The sequence below is a fragment of the Triticum dicoccoides genome, chromosome 2A (assembly GCF_002162155.2).
Source record: "Triticum dicoccoides isolate Atlit2015 ecotype Zavitan chromosome 2A, WEW_v2.0, whole genome shotgun sequence".
Classification (NCBI taxonomy): domain Eukaryota; kingdom Viridiplantae; phylum Streptophyta; class Magnoliopsida; order Poales; family Poaceae; genus Triticum; species Triticum dicoccoides.
The window spans coordinates 43731946-43748299 of record NC_041382.1 but is presented as its reverse complement, the minus strand read 5'-3'; the positions used below and the strand labels follow the sequence as shown (position 1 = coordinate 43748299).

The window sequence follows — 16354 nt, the reverse complement described above, 5'->3', positions numbered from 1 at the left end:
GCGTTTGTTTCTTCCCTTTTATTTTTCGTTTTGTTTAATTTTTGGATTTCATTGTTTTTTTCATTTTTCTTTCTTTCTTTTGGTTTTCATTCTACATTTTTTGTATCAAGAAAATTTTCAAAATATACATTTAACAATTTTCAAATATGAGTTTCACATTTTCTTAATACATGGTCAACAATTTTTTATTACATACTTCAACATTTTTCAAATACAAAATTAACATTTTTTAATACATGGTCAACATTTTAGGTATACACAACTTTTTAAATATTTTTCAAATTCTTGATTAATTCTTTTTCAAATACAAGATTAACATTTTTTAACACATGGTCAACATTTTTTCTATACATATTTAACATTTTTCAAATGCTTGATTTACATCTTTTCAAATGCAATATTACATTTTTTTTAATAGATGGTCAACATTTCTTCAATATACATTCAGCATTTTTTTAGTACCTGCACAACATTTTTCCTATGCACATTTTCAACATTTTTCAAATGCTGGATTAATATTTTTTAAATACAAGATTAACCATTTTCTAGCACATGGTCAATAATTTGTTTTCTATAAAAACATTTACATTTTTCAAATGCTTGATTAACATTTTTCAAATACAAGATTTGCAATTTTTTAATACATGGCAACATTTTTTCTATGCACATTTAACATTTTTTCAAATGTTTGATTAACATTTTTTTCTAATGAAGTATTTACATTTTTTAAATACTTGGTCAACATTTTTTCCTATATACATTTAACATTTTCAAATGATTTTTTTACTAGTACTAATGGGTGCCTATGACATGTGGGGCCCATTAGTTAGATTAACACTAATGCTAGCTAGTGTTAAATATTGGGCTAATTATTGGGACTAATAAGTGGGCCCTACCAATTAACACAATTGCTAAACTAATTAAGAAAAATAACTAGACACTTACATGTGGGATCCCACGTGTAAGTGAGAGAGAGGGTGGATAGAGTTTTGTTCTTATTTTTTCTATGGGTTCCACATGTAAGTGAGAGAGTGAGGGGTGAGAGAAAGAGTTTTTCATTTTTATTTTTTCTGACTGGGTCCCACTTGTAAGTGACCCATGGAGGCAAATTGTCCACAAAAACGTCAGGTAGACGGTCAAACCCCTTTGACTAGACGAAAATGGAACGGGAGGGCATTTCTGTAAGGTCACTTAACAACAGAGGGGCAAATTTGAGCATGCTTCAAAATTAGGGGTAAAATCTGAGTAGGTGGTTCGAGTTAGGGACATAAATGCAAATGGCCCAATAAGATAATTTATAATACTATTACTTTATGATACTATGCACTATGAAGATGGTATCATATACTAGTAGCTATACTAGTATATGATACTTCCTGAGTAGCCTAAAATGTAGTGATTGAGTCAATTAATTAATTGCATAGAGCATCTCCGACAGATCGCTTTTCCCCAATAATTTCTTGGTATTGGAGAGTTGAGCGAAATAAAATAGTTCCAACAGCTCCTCTTTCCCTAATAAATTATTGGTGACCACCAATAAAACCGCCCATCTTTCCTTAAATGAGGGGGAGTCGGCTCTCTCTCAATATGATCCCAAATGCTGCCACGTCATTGCTCCGCCATAAATGGACACCGGGCCGCAGCAAGACCACTTCAGATCGCCGCCATTGCTGGACCCCCATCGGACCCGTCGGAGCATCGCCGCCACCACCAGACACGCGTTGCCATCGAAGTTTCGTTAGACCGCCTGAATAGCCGCCGGAGCACCGCCATGCCATCGCTTACCAATTGACAAGTGGGTCATCTGTATGTCGAGATTGATTATTGGGGAACTATTGGAGCATCCGTCCCTAATGATCAGAAAAGTGTTATTCACGAGCCCCAGTAAGTGGTTAATTTTCTTTTACCATCCAATAAGTGGTTATTGGGGGAGTGTTTTCGGTGAAGTGTTGGAGATGCTCTTAAGCATTTTGCTGCCCCTTTTAAGAACTTGAGTAGGAATGGAGCCCAAAACGTCATCATCCGTCTGAGCGTCGTCTCTGTGATGACTAAAGGGCTGTTTGGATGATGGCCGACGGGTGCCACCTCAAAATTTTGGCGTTGACTGATTGCAGGGAGTAGCGTTTGGATCAAAGCCCAAGTCCCATGACCACGCCAATATTTTGGTTGGGCGGTTCAGATTTCACGGCCACACGCGGGCGAAATCAGGGTGGCCAATTCCTGCGCCAAAATATTGGCTCATCCTGATTGGGCGCGGCCATCACGGGCGCAAAGCAAACGTCCCCAAAAATCCTATCTATCTACTAACCAAAGCCGAGGCATCAGAAATCACCTCCGCGCCACCGGCCACCGAGGCGGCGAGCGGAGGAGAGGCGAATCCACAGACTCACCGGTGGAGATCGAGGGGAGGAAGCCTTTCCCTAGTCGCCCCGCAAGAGAGGAGAGAAAAACAGCAGATCATAACTTGTTTCTAAAATACTTGTGAGGCTGAAATCGATTTTAGTTTGTACTTTCTTTTAGTTTACACGAGACTCTAACTAGTTTTTTTTGGGTTTTTTTACATCACGGCACTCAACAACTTGATTCCGGTCTTTGTGTGACAAAACAGTAGCGACTTGTTTCCTGCAAAAACAAAGAAAACAGAAGACTTGCTTCCCATTTTTGTCTTTCTCACACGAACACCCGCCCACGCACAGAGGGAAGAACTGAATGAAAAACTAAAACGACTGAGCTGGATGAGACTGGAAACAAGGTTCCAATTAAACATGTTACAGGAGTTCAGTCTCAGAAAAACTGGAAACAAGTTGCGGGACCTAAACAAGCTGTACCAAAGTTCAGTCTCACAAAAGTAGGCCCACTGAACTGACAACCATAGCAAATCGGCAAAGCTGGTGCCCTAGTCAAATGGCAAACATCCTCCATGCGAGAATTTCATACATATTGCTGGCCTAGAGAAGCTTAGTAGCAACCGGCGCAACTCTTCACAGTTGCTTTCAGCGATCGAGTCCTCGAAAATTACTGCCACCCTTTCTAGCATTGTTGCCCACTTGAATAACCTTTTCACAAGAGCGAGTTCATGTTCAGTTCCTCTCAGGTCATTGATTGCTAATTCTTTGAGGCAAGGTAGCACGAGGTCCTCGGTTTCCCAGTTTGATGGCTCAGCACAAATGCAACCTGATTGGCACACAGCAAATGCCTGAAACAAGATGCATATATATCAGCTCTAATAAGTACTCCCTCCGTTCTAAATTACTCGTCGCAGAAATGGATGTATCTAGAACTAAAATACATCTAGATACATCCATACCTGCGACAAGTAATTCGGAACGGAGGGAGTACTAAGATCAAATGATATGGTTTGAGACAAGAGACATGAAACTAGAAATTATTAGACTGCATGGATAATCTTAGATATGTCAAGTTGCCAACAACAAAATTTACAGAAGAATAAGACAGACAAATTAATCTGTAACCAGAATATCGTTGAAAGTATAATTGTTGTATGCATACAGAAAAAAGTACAGCCAACAGATTATCAACCTTATACCAATGCTGATGCATCATGCTATCATCAACCCATGAAAAAAATAAAAGAAGAATTTATATTTTCTCAAGAAGAACAAATGAGGGTTCCAATTTTATGCTGGAAAAGTGGAAATATGACCCCATCAATTTGCTTTGACATTTTCAAAAAGACATGTGATCTTTTGAAATAAAACCTACTACAAAGTCATGAACCCAAGTACTCCCTCCGATCCAAATTAGTTGTCGCTTAAATGGATGTATCTAGCGCTAAAATATGTCTAGATACATCTGTTTCAGCGACAACTCATATGGATCGGAGGGAGTAGTATATTACGTCGTCAAGTTTAATAAGCAACACACGAGTATCTAACCCGAACCAACAACAAGAGTAGGTCAACATGCTGCTAAGCAATAGGATTCGCCACAAACTAAGTATAGTGTTACCTTACAGTCGCTCCGAGTGACAAGTTGAAGCGTCAGCTCTCTTATACCACTAGACATCTTGAGAACATGGAATGAGCCGGCTCCAAACGAATGTCCACAGGCCAATACGACCAGTCCCAAGGTGGTGATGTTAGGTAACTTTGTCATCTCCTCCATCAAGAATCGTTTGTCCCCACAGACCTGTAGGTTCATATATAGGAAGTCATACAGCAGGTCAATAGTTGGACAATTAAGGACACAAAAATCTCATATTTCTACAAAGTGACTAGCAACACACAATACTTAAACAATTCACCTGTGTGCATGCATAGTTGTGAATTTTCAATTTTTGTATGGTTTCACAAGTACGTATTCCAAATGACATAGTATTCCTGACGTTTAACTCTCAGTCAGAGTTTGGCCCGATTGACTCACAATCACATACCGGTAGATAGAGAAGGATGAGAATAAGTTTGCTGATGTGGTGAAAATGGTGTGGAAGCATCAAGCTGTGACGATTGCGTGCAGAAAACATATCTCCTCCATATACAATAAGAGGACGGGTGATGAGTTGTTGGAGATGTGGCATCTCGCCAAACAGAACGGAGCTAGGATCATAAGCACTCGTCCAATCTAGTGCCACCAGCTGAGGGGCTGAGATGTGAGCAACTGGTTGACTTTGATTCGGAGCATCGGTGAAGCAAAGTTTTACTTTTAGTTTTTGCAGAGACAAGGCAACAATATTGAGCTGCTGCAAGGTACGCAGACCGCTCAGTTTCAACTGCAGGAGAGATTGCGACTGGATTGTGAGCTTGTCCAGACCCCTGACACTGCGAACGGAAAGGCGAAGCAGAGATGGACACCGCGGTGAAGAGACAACGTCGCTGAGGCTACACGGACCGTGCAGCTGTATGTGAACCAGCTCCAGATCGGTGAGCCGGGTAAATTCGCCGGAAGGCGGCAGGGTGAGGCCAATCGAACGTAGATCTAGCACGACCTTGGTTGCTTTCTCGAAGCAAGGCAACTGCAAGGCACCTCTCTCCCCGGCGGAGGCCTCGTTCATGTCCCCCCTGTTCTTGAAATGCAGGACACCAGAGAGGCGGCGCGCGGCGATGGGGAGCCATGACGCAGCGGATTCCGGGGTGACCTCGATGGCGGCGACGAAGAGGTGCCGGAAGGCCGGCGCATCGTGGGCGGTGAGAGCGGCGCGTATCCGGTCGGGGCCAGTGCCGACGGGAAAATGGAGCCCAGACGCGGCGCCAGCGGCGGGCGAGGACGCTGGTCCGAGCGGCGAGGGCAGTGTCGCAGAGCTTGAGGAGGATGTGGACGAGGACGTCGTCCGGCAGTGCGCTGAGGCGGTCCTCGCCGCCTCCACCGCCGACGCCGGCGGCGACGGAGAGCTTTTGCGGCCGATGTTCCGGTGCCCGCTCCATGCAAGCAGCAGGAACCAAGAGCGATGTGGCGCGCCTCAGATCACACCATTGTTGCGGGCCGCCGGTGGCTGGGGATGGGGATGGGTCGGAGTCATGGTCGGGGCTCAGGAGGAGGCTGCACTCAGCTCAGTCGATTTGGGGGCTAGGGTTTTCCGGGATTGGGGATCGGAAGTTTGGGATTTTCGTTCTTTTTAGCTGGACAGGTTCTGTTGGACCTCCCCATGACTTTTTCTTTTTTATATTGGCTAGATGAATGCTCATGCGTTGCCGTGAGATAGTTTCTAACCTAGACCACCAAAGAAACCTGTCTTGCAAGAATTGACAACAAAAAAACCATGACTTTTACCTTGAAGCATAAGAAACTGTACGTATGCTCAGTACTTCACACCGATGAATGTGCTGAACCACAATTTTTAGAAGCCCATATGCAAAAGAATGGGTCTGAAAAAAGAATAAAAGGAGCTGCATACCTTGGTGATGCAGCTGCTACCGCCTGCTATAAGTGGCAACCATCCGATGAACTGCTCCGTTGTGGACCTGTGTTGGCTTGCTGCTCACGTTCATCCTGCCCATGGCACAAGCAGGCGCCCAGAGCAAAACTGACAGCCTTGCCCACCTTCATGGCTCCACTCTGGGCAATCAAATCGACCGGCTAGGCCGCCGCCGACCTTGATGGAGAGGGGAGTGCTGCACAAAACCGACATCATACCACAGCATGGCGGAGTCCCTCCCTTCTCCCGAAAAAAGAGATAATCATCTCTATCAACAAGCAGATGCAAACAACTAAAAGAAGATAATTGTGCAGCAGTCGTATACCTTCCAAGAAGAAGTCGGTAGATGAAGATCAAGTCCAGTAGATGCAACACGTGCTCGTATAGTGGGATGCCCTCCGGTGCCTCTTCAGGGACCGCCTGAAAGATGGGGTGGGGCCAAGGTATCTTGTTAAACGGCGACCATGCCACAGTGTTCTGGGAGACGTCGGCAGAAGACGGTGGCACGATCCAGTAGACGACGGATGCGTGGGATCCAATCGACCATGGCACACAGAGGAGTCGGGTGGAGGCCACAAACGACGGATGCCAGGGGCGCCGGGGAGGGGCTTGCTCGGCGAGGTAGCGAACGGTGGCGAGGCAACATTCCATCGGCGGGCTAGGCAACATTGAGCGGCTGGCCAGGGCGATGAGAAGAAGCAGGATGTGCACAAGGCGTAGGCGGTGGCGGACGACGAAGTGAGCAACGAGATGCCATAGGGACGAGGGATTTTTATAGGCCTGGACGACACTGAAGCGGCGTCCGCCTGCCGTTGAGCGATGGACGCCGGAGGCCAGGACTCCATGCGAGTCTTCCAGATCCAGAGCGGAGCGACACGCGTAGAGAATTGAGAGGATGGAGAGTCTTCCAGATCCAGATCCCCAGTAATTAATTACTCGCATCTTGATTGGTCGGTTTTCCGCTGATAGAAAAAAGTCAGAAAAACCAAGCAAAAGAATTAGTATATTTAGAATTCTTTCTTCACCATGGTCAACATTTTTGTTTCCTTTCTTCTATCTTCTCCATTTTTTGTTGTTTTTATTCCTTTTTCATTTGTTTCCCAATTTTATTTTTCATTTCCTTTTTCCTTTGGTTTATTTTGTTTCTTTTTTGGTTTTCATATCTTTTCATTCTACTTTTTGTATATGTACGTTTAACATTTTTTCTATGCACATTTTAACATTTCTTTAAATGCATGATTAACAGTCTTCAAGTAAAAATATAAACATTTTTTGAATACATGGTCAACATTTGTTCTATACACATTTGGTACTTTTCAAATGCTTGATTAACATTTTCAAACACTTGTTCAACATATTTTTATATTCTTGATTAAGAATTTTATATACATGATTAAAAAGCTTCGTCATTTTTTAATACATGAACACCATTTTTTCTATACACATTTAACATTTCCAAATGCTTGATTAATATTTTTCAAATTCTTGTTCAACGTTTGTGAAATACTTGTTCAACATTTTTGAAACTCGTATAAACAAAAAACATGAAAGAATAACAGAAAAAAATGAGGATGTGTCCTCCAGCGCACCTGGGCCGACCATCTTGAGCGGCCCATACGCGAGTGTTTCCCTAGCTCTTGCTTAAAGCGATACATAGGGGCGCCCACGGTACGGGCAGGGGATGAAGGAAGAAACACAACCTACTTGGATTGATTCTATTAGGGACACTTTTCTAAAATATGATGATGAACCAAATCAAGAATATCACCACTTTTTACTAGTATCTATAGGTATATAGATATAGATATTTTTAGAAAACCAACATATATTAAGAAAACATTAGTAAATGCAGCGTACAATAAAATGTTTGGCCCCACTTTTAAAAAATGTTTCTAGCATTCTAAAAAAGTATGGGCATTTAAAAATTGTTTGCATGTTTCAAAAAAAGTACTCCCTCTGTGAAGAAATATAAGAGCATTTAGATCACTATTTTAGTGTTCTAAACACTCTTATATTTCTTTACGGAGGGATTATGTAACATTTAAATGTTTTTTGTTTATGCAATGTAAAATAGATGTTCGTGTAATAAAAAAAATGTTTTGCACCACACAAAAAATGTATGTTACATTTAGGAAAAAATGCTCACTCTTTTCAAACAAAATGTTTGTGACATTTTTGAAAAAACAATTATCCAATGTAAAAAAAATATTGCATAGTTAAAAAATATATTTCATATGATGCAAAAAAATATCTTACAACATGTATTTGAAAAGGTATTTAACACATATTTGTAAAAATATACAAAACAAGTATCTGAAGAAAATGTGAAATCATACATTTAAAAATGTTAAGCATATATATATATATATATATATAATAAGAATAATAATTTACTTGTATTATATTTTTGCGACGTGTATAAAAAATGGTCAAGAAAACTTATAATTTGCAAAAATATTTATCATGTACTCCCTCCGTCGCAAAATAAGTGACTCAACTTTGTACTCAATTTAGTACAAAGCTAGTACAAATTTGAGTCACTTATTTTGGGACGGAGGGAGTATTTTTTCGCAAGGGATGTTTATCATGTGTTTGATAAATGCTAAATGAGCACAACAAAAATGGTGCTGTTATATACAAAAAATGTACAACAGTATGAAAAAATGAAGACATGTTCCAAAAAGAAGAAGAAAAAAACCCGTACAAAACCTAAGAAATAAAAATGAAAATAAAAAAGGGAAACAGAACCTAAAAAACAGAGAAAAACTGAAGAAAACCCGAGGAAAATCATATTACAGCCAGTGGAAAAACCAGCAAAAATACTACTGAGAAAAAGTCATTCTAGCTACAATGTTGGGTCGGGCCGATAGAAATCGATACGGACAAGACAGTACACCACCCTGTGCCATTTTGGGCCAGTCCATATGTACGGCCGGGACGCCCCCTTTTTTTCATTTTCTAATCCATGATTGCATAAAAGGTCCCAATTTTCAAAAATGCGAATTTTGAAAAAAAAATCGAGGACATATAAAATATTAGTGAATTCAAAATTATGTCCATGAAATAAAAAATGTGCGCGGTTTCAACTGTCCGCGATTTTGAAATGATGTTCACATATTCAAAAAATGTTCATGATTTTGAAAACAAATGTTTACTAGGTCATAAAATTTCCATTATATCGATTCTATTTTGCATATTCAAAAAGTTGTGCATTTTAAGAAATGTCTATGGGTTCAAAAATATTCATGAATTTTAAATAAATGTTCCAAATTTTGAAAAAAAGTTAATTGCTTCTGTCGTGGATATGATCCTCACAATACTACGACGGTGTGAATGTAGAAGCAATCATATCTACCAATCAGTGTGGATGGAAATAGACTCAAGGAATTATACAGGTTCATGCCCTCGGCGGTGAAGGTATACCCTTCTCCTGTGTGGTGTTATTGCTCTTGGCGTATGCTACAGAATGAGAGAGTTTAACCATCTGCCTAGGCCCTAATCCTGGCTTATATAGAGTGCGCTAGGAGGGGTATCGTATTGGGCTGGTATCAGCTATTGATGGTCGCATGCAGGACCAACTGAACATGGTTATTACTAATGATAACTATTGCATTTAACTAGATTAGGGACCCTCAAACCTCTGGTATATATTCGGATTGTACTGTCCAAACCATTTTTGTCATTTTCTGTAATCCAATTGGGACCACTATCCGTTCGTGGAGTGGTTCAAACATCCTTTTTCCCGCAAACCGGAACCTACTTGGAGGAGCTTTGGTAGTGTTTAGACATGCAAGTGACCAACAAAAAAAACTCATGTGGTCCTTCTCTTTTTTCTCTATTCACATGCATGGTCCATCTCTCCACTCTCTTCTCCTAACCGGCCATCACACTAAAATATCTCACCGCATGCATGACCCCCCTACTCTCTTTCTCAACCGAATTAATTTGTGAATAGCGTTGGATGGCTCCTCACACATCATGTCCAAAACTCTAGAATTATTGTTTCCTAAGCAGTGTTTTGTGTGTGGTTTGCTTAGTGGTTGTTTGAGAGTTTTCTGTTTTCCTGTTTTCGGATGCTTTGCTTCTTTTAAAATCAATTGGTGGCCATCCAACATTGATGAAAAAGGTTATATGTGTATTCATAAGTTTACTAATAAGAAAATCCATTGGCGCAGCAACTACCTATAAGAATTCCAAATCGGATGGGTGTTTGTATCCCTTTGAACATTTTGATTAGTTAACATAGTGAGCTGATCTCAAAAAGAAAAAGAAAAAGCCGGAGTCGTGTTCTCCAAGTAGTTCTAGAAGAAGAGAATCAGGCGAATCAACCTGTGGTTGAGTTGGTCAGGTGGATAGTGGTATCCCCAACCCACCAGGGTTCAAATCCTGGTGCTCGCAAGGATTTCCGGCGATGCGCTTTTAGTGGGAGGAGACGTTCCCCTCGACGACGAGGCGCCTACGGTGACTTCGTAAATCTCAAGATAATATGCCAGCTCAGTCTCTCGGAGGTGCTCATAGGGGTAGGGTGTGTGTGTGTGCGTTCATAAGGATGAGTATATGCGTGTGTATATGAGCGCTTGTGTCTGTACTGATGCTAAAAAAAAGAGAGAATCAAAGAGAAAGAGGGCCAGGAACAAACTCTGTTTCTCAAGTGTATGCTAAAAAAAACCCTCTGTTTCTCAAGTGCATTGTCCTTCGTTGCCCTTGTCAGTGCGCCAAAGCACAAGCATCTCCCTCGAACCCATGTCGCCAGGGAACGCATACGTGCATCCCAAGCATCGGTCCCAATAAGATTACCTGTCCTATCCAGCGTCCGTCCGCACGCGCGCGCTTAGGATCTTACACTACTGCCGCGACGTTTATTCGATCGACACGAAACCAGCTTTGCACTTAGCCCTGCCACAGATGATGCACACAAGCTACGAGCAAGGTCATGGACCTCGACCTCGCCCTGCGAGAGGCCTGTCGGCTGACGACGTGACAGACCCGTCGGTCGACATCCCGTGCGACGTCGAGTTCAAGCCGGAACCCCAACACCCGCCGCCTGACGTCATCGAGGAGCCCAAGCCACCGCCTGCCGTACACCCACCTGCCGAAGAGCCACTGGCTAAGGAGCCACCACCCACCGAGGAGCCTCCGGCGCCGGTCGACCCGCCTGTGGAACCGCCACCCATGAAGGACCCACCATCGATTGAGGAGCCAAGGCCTGCTGCTGAACCACCTGCCAAGGATCCGCCGGCGCCGGTTGAGGAGCCACTTCACGTGGAACCGCCTCCAGTGCTCGAGCCACATCCCGTGGACCCAACACCTGTCCAGGAGCCACCTAGTGCACCACCAGCAGAGGCGAAGCCATCCGAGGGCAACGACGAATCGGGCAGTAGCGCTGGTGAGGACAACGGCGAGGGGGGCCGCCGCAAGGGCAAGCGACGTCGTGGCGGGAGAGGACGACGGAGGCGCACGCGGCGTGCGAGGTTCCCGTGGGGCATGTTGGTTGCTCCTGCCGTGATCCTGCTCGTGGCCGTGGCCAAGAGACGGCAGCAGCAGCGCGGCGGTTGAGAGTTGACATGGCTCGGCTCACGTAGCGCGGTGCTTGAGCATTGACATGGCTCGGCTCACGTGACCGCGTACCCCGCATTGTATACTTTGATTCAACTTTTTTGGTGTTGCTAAATGTGCATACCGCACATGGATCCAGCTCGTGCGTCGTCGGATCTGCTTTCATTCGGGCACATATTGTATTCTTGTATAGAACTGATTTATCTTTTGATTTTTCTTACCACAGAATTATTTTTGTTGTTTCCATAAAACGAGGAAATTTGGGAGATGATTTGTAGTAGGTGGCATCCACTTGACAAGGGACATAGCCAGGATTTAGGCTTGAGAGGGGCGAAGAAGAATATTGGCCGTACAAAAAAAATAAAACATCACATATATCATGTCTTATTTATTGTTTATGATTTCTGTTTTGTTCTTGTGGCATAACAAAATTTGAACTTGTCAATTTATAGGTTGCATACTTTATCTTGGCTATCTTCTCTACCTTTGGATTAATCCAACCATCCTCATCTCAAGTAGTTCTAACATAAAACTTTTTTGTTTTTGCAAAGTGTTCTAACATTTAACTCAAGTTGCGAACTAATGTGCGATGACTTACTTAGTTTTACTAAAAAATGGGCAACTTGGAATCTTTTTGCAGAAAAAACTTTCGATCTATTCATTAATTGTCAAGGCAATACAAAGAACACCAGAAGTAAAAAAAATGCATCCAAGTTCTTAGACCACTTGGCGACGACTATAAGCACCGAAGCGAGCCGAAGGTGTGCCGTCGTCATCGCCCCTCCCTCGTCAGAGTCAGAAAAACATTATTGTAGTAGACAATCGAGAGTCGTCAGGCTAAGGTCTCACAAGACGAGCACACCAAAAGAGCAACCCTTGCCGATGAAGAGAAGCGTAGATCAAAAGTATCCAATCAGTAGACACATGAAGGTAGACGAAGGAAGACTGAATCTAACCAGATCCACAAAAGACAGACACCGACCAAATCATGCGAGATCCGCCAAAGACACACCTCTACACGCCATCCGACGATGCTAGACGCACCACTATGAAAAGGGCTAGTCGGGGAGAACCTTATTCTATCTCCAGGGAGCCATCGCCGCCTCGCCTTCTTGAGCATGACCTAATTAAACCCTAACCAAACTTAAAAGAACACCTCAAAACAGAGTCGTCCCGCTGACAAGGGCCGAGATCCACCACGCGCCCATAGCCCTAAGGCCACATGAGACGTGCCGGATCGGCAGCGGCGCCGACAGGAGGCAGCCAATACCCTATTCCTGTTCACCCGTGTCGCCCACACAAAGGGGTACGAGGCTTCAAGCAGCTCTCCTGGCGTTTAGGCAACTCAGAATTAGTAGAAAAACAAATTAAAAAAAGTATACATCCAGTTAGTGAATTAGTTTATTGGCTGCATGAAAGCAGTGGAGAAAACCAGACTAGTGCACTTTAAACATCATCAAGCAACTGTGCACAGCAATGGCATCACCTTCAAATATGATCTTATTTCTATGGTTCCAAATGGCCCAAGACCCCAAGATAAGAGCTTCATAATAGCTTTGTATTGGTTTCTGTGTTTTCCATCCATAAGAATATCCATAAAATTGTAGTCCAAGTTCCATTCCATGTCGAGGTTCCACCAAGATAAGAGCTGCTGAATGCATGCATGTTTTTTACATGTTGTGCTCTAATTGGTAACTGTATTTCGAGAACCTGACGTAAGCCGAGTGTTTTTGGTCGTTGCTAGGCTTAGAATGTTATAAGCCAAGCGCCCTTCCTTTGCCCTGTGTTTTGACGTAAGCCGACACTGTTTCTTATTAATTTTACACTGTTTCACCATGTTTTAGAGCTTGAATTTTAGAATTGTTGAAATATATTCAAAAGTGATCTTGTTTTGAAGCTCTCTTTGTCATAAACACAAATATGCCAACAGGTCCTAAATTGTACTTTTGGTTCAGAAGATAAAATAAATTTTAACTTGGAAATAAAAATGAAAAAGTATGGGGTGGTGGAGCCTAGCCAGAACAGAACAGAACAGAGTGCTGCCATGTGGCCAGAGAAAGATGTAACCAACTACCAGCAGTATCACGCTATCAATGCATTGCGTGACATCGAATCTCCAAACTAAATCAACGGCTCTCCCATGCACCGGACATCCCGTGCATGGGAGAATTGCTTTTCTCTGTTCTCCAAGTAGTTCTAGAAGAATAGAATCAGAAGAGAAAGAAGGGAACAAACTTCTCTTTCTCAAGTGCGTTGTCCTTCGTTGGCCTTGTCAGTGCGCCAAAGCGCAAGCATCTCCCGCAAACCCATGTCGCCAAGGAACGCATACGTGCATCCCAAGCATCGGACCCTACGCACAATCCTAAATTACCTGTCATGTCCGGCGTCCGTGCACACGCGCGCGCTTAGGATTTGACGTACAGAGCGCCGCGACGTTTATTGGGTCGACACGAAACCAGCTTCCCGCTGCAGATGATGCACACGCGCTACGAGCTAGGCCATGGACCTCGACCTCGCCCTGCAAGAGACCCGCCCGGCCGTCGCCGGCGAGGACTTCGCCTTCACCACCACCGAGACCGACGACGCCTTCCTCGTCCTCGCCCACCTCCCAGGTAAGCAAAGCATCCTCGGCGCTGGTTCTTTCTGAGATCGAGCACGGATGAGTTGGTGGTGACGTTCTTGCGTGCGTGCAGGGTATGACAAGGATGCGATCGAGGTCCGCGTCGGCGACGGCGGCAGGGAGATCCGCGTCGACGTGGCCGCGCGGAAGGACGGCGCCGGGCTCGCGGTGGAGGCGGCGCGCGCCGGGACGCGGCTGCGGGTGGCGCACCGGCGGGCGGTGGAGGGTTTCCGCCGTGTGTTCGACGTGCCGGCCGGGGTCGACGTGGGCCGGGTCTCCGTCGGGTTCGAGGAGGACGACGAGCTGCTCGTCATCATCCTGCCCAAGCTGCGGCAGCCGCAGGCCTCCCCGCCGGACGACGAGGCGCGCGTCGACGTCGAGAGCACGGACGACTACGAGTGCGCGTCGTCGGACGGGACGGAGGTGGAGCTCGACGACGGGTGGTCGTCGGCTAGCCTCGAGCTGGAGCAGGAGGAGTGGGTCGACGTCGACGGCGATTCGTCGGGGTCCGAGCCTGAGCCGCCGCCTCGAGACGTGCCGGTGGAGACGCCCGTGGAGATACAGGAGGACGTGCTCGTGGAGATTCATGGGCCGGATCCCATAATCACGGACGTGGCGGTCGAGACGCCGGTGGAGGTCGAGGAGGAGGAGGAGCCTCCGGTGCTCGACATCGAGTGTGACGTCGTGTTCGACGTCCCGGTGTACACTGAGCTGCCGGTGGAGACGCCGATCGAAGTGCTCGGGTCCGACCCATCGGTTGACGACGTGGGAGAGCCGGCGGTCGACATCCCGTGCGATGTCGAGTTCGAGCCGGAGCCTCGGCACCCACCGGTCAAGACGCCACCCGACGTCATCGAGGAGCCCAAGCCACCACCTGTCGTAGACCCACCGGTTGAAGAGCCACCGATGGACCCACCACCGGTTGAGGAGCCACCGCTCACCGAGGAGCCTCCAGCACCGGTCGACCCGCCCATGGAGGAGCCTCCAGCGCCGGTCGACCCGCCCATGGAGGAGCCACCCGCCGAAGAGCCGTCGGTGGACCCACCACCGGTTGAGGATCCTCCGGCACCGGTTGACCCGCCCGTGGAACCGCCTCCCATGGAGGAACCGCCGGTGGAGCCACCACCAGTTGAGGAGCCACCACCTGCCAAAGAGCCGTCGGTGGACCCACCACCGATTGAGGAGCCACCACCCGTCGAGGATCCTCCGGCGCCGGTCGACCCGCCCGTGGAACCGCCTCCCATGGAGGAACCGCCGGTGGAGCCACCACCTGTCGAGGATCCTCCGGCGCAGGTCAACCCGCTTATGGAACCGCCACCCATAGAGGAGCCGCCGGTGGACCCACCATTGGTTGAGGAGCCACCGCTTGCCGAGGATCCTCCGATGCCGGTCGACCCACCCGTGGAACCGCCACCCATGCAGGAGCCACCGATGGACCCACCACCAGTTGAGGAGCCACCACCCGCCGAGGATCCTCCGGCAGCGATCGACCCGCCCGTGGAACCGCCGCCCATGGAGGAGCCATCCGTGGAGCCACCACCGGTTGAGGAGCCACCACCAGCGCATGAGCCACAACCTGTGGCCCCAACACCAGTCCAGGAGCCACCTAGTGCACCAGCAGAGGCAAAACCATCTGATGGCAGTGATGAATCAGATGGTAGCACCGGTGATGAGGACAACGGCGAGGGGGGTGGCCGCAAGGGTAAGCGACGCAGTGGCGGGAAAGGACGACGGAGGCGCAGGCGGCGTGGCAGGTTCCCGTTGGGCATGGTGGTTGCTCCTGCTGTGATCTTGCTCGTTCTCGCAGTGCTCGCGGCCAAGAGACGGCGACAACAGGGCGGCGGTTGATTATAGAGGTGGTTCGGCTCGGGCCATTGTGTAACCCATGTTGTATACTTGTATAGAACAGATTTTTTGTAGGATTCGTCTTGGCACCGAATTCTTTTTCTTTTCGCCATGAAACAAGAAAATTTGGGAGAGTATTTGTAGCGGGGGGCATCCACTTGAGACTTGACCAAGGGGCGGAGCCACGATTTGGCAAAGTACTCTACTCTCTTCATTCACAAATATAATATGTTTTAAATATTTTAATATAAGCTATATACAGACTAAAATGAATAAACAAACAATAAACATGTCTACATCTGATTCAGAAAAAAGTTAGATAAAAATTTGTGAACGTAGGGAGTAACATTTACCTCAAATTGTGAACTTTAAAGAGTCAACTGTAGGACTAATGTGCGATAACTTACTTAGATTTATGGTGGAATATAGGCAACTCGGAATTAGTAGAAGCAAATTAAAAA

At 45.9% G+C, this 16354-nt stretch overlaps 2 protein-coding genes across 2 annotated transcripts; one reads left to right on the top strand and one right to left on the bottom strand.

The window, feature by feature from the left end:
- Nucleotides 1-2782: 2782 nt before the first annotated feature.
- On the bottom strand, nucleotides 2783-4238 carry LOC119358847. Its single transcript, XM_037625251.1, has 2 exons — nucleotides 3970-4238; nucleotides 2783-3196 (listed from the first exon to the last, which is right to left on the bottom strand). Exons 1-2 carry the CDS (start codon nucleotides 4159-4161, stop codon nucleotides 2897-2899), a joined length of 492 nt encoding a protein of 163 aa, XP_037481148.1. The 5' UTR covers nucleotides 4162-4238; the 3' UTR covers nucleotides 2783-2896.
- A 9653-nt stretch (nucleotides 4239-13891) lies between these two features.
- LOC119358846 (early nodulin-75-like) lies at nucleotides 13892-16038 on the top strand. The gene is made up of 2 exons (XM_037625250.1): nucleotides 13892-14040; nucleotides 14122-16038. The coding sequence occupies exons 1-2, from the start codon at nucleotides 13929-13931 to the stop codon at nucleotides 15894-15896; spliced, it is 1887 nt and encodes a 628-aa protein (XP_037481147.1). The 5' UTR covers nucleotides 13892-13928; the 3' UTR covers nucleotides 15897-16038.
- The last annotated feature ends 316 nt before the right edge of the window (nucleotides 16039-16354 follow it).

Excerpts from the sequence above, each read along its gene's own strand:
- LOC119358847 (XM_037625251.1), bottom strand. The coding sequence starts at position 4,161 with ATGAACCTACAGGTCTGTGGGGACAAACGATTCTTGATGGAGGAGATG. Across the intron at positions 3,197-3,969 it reads TCACTCGGAGCGACTGTAAG|GCATTTGCTGTGTGCCAATC; the intron begins GTAACACTATAC and ends ATCTTGTTTCAG.
- LOC119358846 (XM_037625250.1), top strand. The coding sequence starts at position 13,929 with ATGGACCTCGACCTCGCCCTGCAAGAGACCCGCCCGGCCGTCGCCGGC. Across the intron at positions 14,041-14,121 it reads CGTCCTCGCCCACCTCCCAG|GGTATGACAAGGATGCGATC; the intron begins GTAAGCAAAGCA and ends GCGTGCGTGCAG.